This window comes from Pteropus alecto, unplaced genomic scaffold (genome assembly GCF_000325575.1).
Source record: "Pteropus alecto unplaced genomic scaffold, ASM32557v1 scaffold134, whole genome shotgun sequence".
NCBI lineage: Eukaryota > Metazoa > Chordata > Mammalia > Chiroptera > Pteropodidae > Pteropus > Pteropus alecto.
The window spans coordinates 1,194,668-1,198,816 of NW_006436283.1; the positions used below are offsets into that span (position 1 = coordinate 1,194,668).

At 57.7% G+C, this 4,149-nt stretch overlaps 1 protein-coding gene across 3 annotated transcripts in view; it reads left to right on the forward strand.

Moving 5' to 3' along the window:
* The window catches only part of SLC38A10 (solute carrier family 38 member 10), a 35,713-nt gene that overhangs the window by 471 nt on the left and 31,093 nt on the right, over window positions 1-4,149 (forward strand). For all 3 annotated transcript variants that reach the window (XM_006912162.3, XM_006912161.3, XM_025046986.1), the window contains one exon: window positions 2,359-2,505. In XM_006912162.3, coding sequence (XP_006912224.1) covers window positions 2,359-2,505 — 147 coding nt within the window. Of the gene's footprint in view, window positions 1-2,358; window positions 2,506-4,149 lie in introns of those variants that run through there.

Consider the following 4,149-nt stretch of genomic DNA (forward strand, 5'->3'; position numbering starts at 1 on the left):
CCAGCACCGGCGCCGGCGTCCGGTTCCGCGCAGTGAGCGACCGACTGCCGCCGAAGCTGCAAGGGCAGCAGCGCAGGACGGCCTTCCGCAAATGGACAGCGGCCGAGGACTCGTTGTCACCTTATCGGTGGTTTTCAAAGCCCTGACGCTGCTACTCTTGCATTCGGGAGCACAGCCCTCAAGTCCCAGAGGCCCTGGAACTAACTGACTGGGGCGTGGGTTGCAAGGCGATCGCAGAGGGCGCCAGGTTGTACGCTTTAGATCTGTGCGCTTCGCCATAGGCAAGTGTCGCCTCCGTTGAAAAAATCGTGCCAACATTAAATGCCTCGTGGAAGGAAGCCGCTGTTCTGAGGTGGGGATTCATCTGGCTTCTGTTTAAACAGTCCACAAGTAAACAGGCTGTTGGTACTCCAGAAGAAGGAGGTTGGTGGAATCTTCAAAGTGGATAAGATTCCCTAAAATGCGGAGTGGGACTGGGGGGAAGGTCAGGTCCGCCGAGACCAGTCTTGTGTGATGAAACCAAACAGGTAGAAAGAAGAAAATAAGATGGACACTTTGGAACTGAAAATGGGCACCAGTAGTTTAATTTTAGGTTAACAGACACTTTGCATTTTTCATATTTAGGGTCTTTTGGATAAAAATAGCAAAAAACATTTTTTTTTAATCCGAGTTTTCGATCCCTCACCTGGAGTGCTTTACCCTGTCTGGGTGAGAATGTGTTTAGAGTTCCCGTGTGAGTCGCTGCTCTGACTTGGCTGCAGGCACGTTGGCAGGAGGACGGAGGCTCTGCAGGCAGTCGTGGGAGGATGAGCTGGTGGCGTGTGCCCCCCGGGGCAACGTCTGTATTTGGGCGATGTAAATCCCAGCGTGGGTGGCCGGCTCTGGGTGTTTCGAGCACTGTGTGTCCCCCTAGCACAGAATTGAGTCCTGGGTCATGTAGTTGGCTGGTGGTGCATATCTGCAAGTCCCGTGGTGCCAGCCTTGATGCCTGTGTGGGAAGTGCCACCGTGGCAGGGCTCTGTGTAGACGCCTGGGAAATACCCCATGGGGCCAGGAGATTGGGCCGTCCACAGACTTTGTCTTCTGGGTGGTTGGCACGAGGCCCCTGCCAGAGCGTGAGACGTGGGCCAGATTGACTTGCTCGGGAAGAGCCCGCGGCTTAGTGGCGGAGGCCCGTCTGCCGGCCGAGAACGGGAGGCGTTCACCTGTCCCAAGGGCCTGGCAGAGTTAGGACGGCCGTGCCGGGTGGACTCGGCGCCTTCTCTAGGAGAAGCCCCTGGCAAGAGCAGAGCGGGAGGCAAGTGGGCAAGTCGGGGATGTGCCATCGCAGTGTCTGGCAGCCGCATCATTTAAAAAGAGTTTTGGTTTTGGATTTTTTGTTTGGTCTTAGTAATTTTGGTGCTTTCTGAAACATTAACATCTTATCGAAGGATAATGTGCACGCAGAAAAGTCCACACGTTTTAGGTGGGCTCTTGATGAATTTTCATAAAGTGAACAAACAGGTAACTAGTTCCCAAATTAAGGAGCGCAGCCTCGCCGGGACCCCTGCGGTTGCTGGCTCCCCCGCAAAGGGCCCACCGCTGGCACCCAGACCTTGGTGTCCGCTTTTCTTCACGTGACTGGAATCACATCGTGTGTTCATTTTCACGTCCGGCCAGTGGTCCATTGTATGGTGTACACAGTCCGTTCATCCTCCCACTTTGCCGGGCACAGCCGTGTTTCCTGTTTGGAGCTCCGTGGACGCGCATGCGCGGGCTCAGAGTCTGGATCTGCGACTCTGAGGTATTTTTACCTTTGAGTAAAGAGCTGTGTCGTAGGATGTGTGTACGTTCAGCTCTAGTGGATGCTAGTAGGACATTTGGGTTGTTTCTTCAGTTTTTGGATTACAGATAAACCTGCTATAAACATCGGCATTCAGGTTTTTGCATGAACACGTGTTTTCATTTCTCTTGGGTAAATACCTAGGAATGCAATTGCTAGGTCAGATGGTAAGTGTCTGTTTAACTTACAAGAAAGGCGTAAATGTCATTTTTAATCTCTTCCTTCCAGAATGTGTTTACCGCTCCTAGCTGTTGATCCAAGTGGCTAGAAAGTGGTACACTTTAGGGGGTGTGCAGAGCGTGAGGGAGACACCATTTAGCTGTTCATCAAGACTCTCGGAGGGGCGGGGAAGGAGACCGTCCTTGGTGCTCTCAGGATCACCCGCAGATCTGTGTCGCTGGACAAAGCGAGTGGCCCCGACGTCCCGGGAAGTGGTCCCTTCTGGGGTGGGGGCGGGGGGCAGGGGAGTGGAGGGGCCCTTGGAAGCCACGGTCGGCCAGTGTGTGACGAACAGACGGTGGGGCTGTGTGTCTTCGTCAGCGTCCCTTTTCCTCTCATCCCTCAGTGTGGCATCGTCCTGGGGGCCCTGCTCTTGGTTTTCTGCTCTTGGATGACGCACCAGTCCTGCATGTTCTTGGTGAAATCCGCCAGCCTGAGCAAACGGAGAACCTACGCCGGCCTGGGTGAGCGCCTTGGGAAGCGCGGTGTCCTGGGTGGGGGGCGGGCCTTGCTCCTTTGTTCACGTTCCTTCCACTGTATTCAGAAAGAGCTCCTTGAACAGCAATTTTTTCCTTCTTTTAAAATTTAGTGCAATTTTTGACAACCGTTACTGTAGTCACACGCTTCAAACTTGAGGTGCCACGAAGGAGTCTGTGGCGAAGGCTCCCCGCCCCGCCCTGTTCTCCCGTCTCCCCTTTGAGCAGATAGGCACGGAGAGGCCCCTCCACACCCAGCAGAAGCTGCAGCTCCAGCTCCCCGCCGTGTGGGACGCTCAGCGCCTGCCTTTCCGCGGCCCAGAGCCTTCCTCCTCCCTCCCCGCGCTGCCCCGCAGGGCCTCGCTCCGCCTCCCGCACTCCAGAGGCCATGGAGGACACTGTCCCTGGGCAGGCCTGTGGCCGGGATCGTCACTCGTCTGCCCAGCGGTGTTCTGTCCCCTGATGCTATAGGGTGCAGCCTCACTTAGTTTCCCTCCTTCCTTCGATGTCGGCTGAGCTGCACTTTCCGCTCCCGTTCAGCCTGGACTATTTGCCGGGTGGCCCGGCTCCGGGGCCCCCGCTTTCCCGCCGCCCTCGGCTGCCGTGCGAAGGCCGCGCTCTCTCTGCAGAACTTCTGGGCCCTGCCTTCCGTCCGTGGGACGCGCGCCATGGGTGTTGAAATGCCGACACGTGTGGCTCAGGAGCTGGCCGGTGTGTGTGTGGCCTCCGGATGAAAGTCCTTGACCCCCCAGACGGCGTGTGGCCGGGCCACTGGGTCCCCCCGAGGAGGCCCGCCTTGGCCCTCGTCTCACAGCTGTCGCAGGGGAGAGGGGGTGGGGAGGGGGGTGGTGTGCAGAGTTCAGGGGCCAAATGAAACAGACGTCTGCGCGCCCCACGTGCGGGCTCTCGGCAGCGCGGCTTCTCAGTCCTTCCAGCTCGCCCGCTTTGCGTTGGCTCCGAGACACTCGCGTTTATCCTGACCTCAGCTCCGAAGGGCGCTCCCTTCCTCTGGTGAGAATGGTGCCGTCAGGTCGTCGTTGTTGGAGTCACCTCAGGAAGTGAAAGTTACCGGCCACGCTTGACCCACGGTGACCCCTAATTTAGCTGGAGATGAAGTGTGCATCATGGCGGCCCCTTACTCCATCTGCAGGGCCAGGCTCTTGGGGCGACCCTTCTCTCGCCACTGAGGGTCTCTGTACAGCGGGGTTCCCGTGGCTGATGCCCATGACGTGCTGGGCTGTGCCGGAAGGGGCAGGTGACCTTGCGCTGGGGAGGCTGACTGTCATTCTTAGAAAGTCCCTGAGCAGGCAGACTGCTTTGGCTAGATGTGAAAGCCTGAAAGACGGTTGCCCTTGGACACCCTTCCACGTGGCTGGGGCCCCTACCTTTAACTGCTGGGGTGACTGCCGCCCGAGGCTGACTGCTAGAAGCAGAAAGGTAACGGAACCCAGCGGTCTCCCGATATGTCTGTGGTTCCAAACAAGATGGCTTCCGCAGAGTGCCCCCTGTCAGACAGCCTGGGTCAGCAGATCCCCTGTGCCGTGTTGTCCGCTGGGTCCTCAGGCATCGGGCAGCTGCAAGGGCGAGGAAGAGGACAGATGGCCTCCGTCTAGACCCGGGGACAGTGCTGGG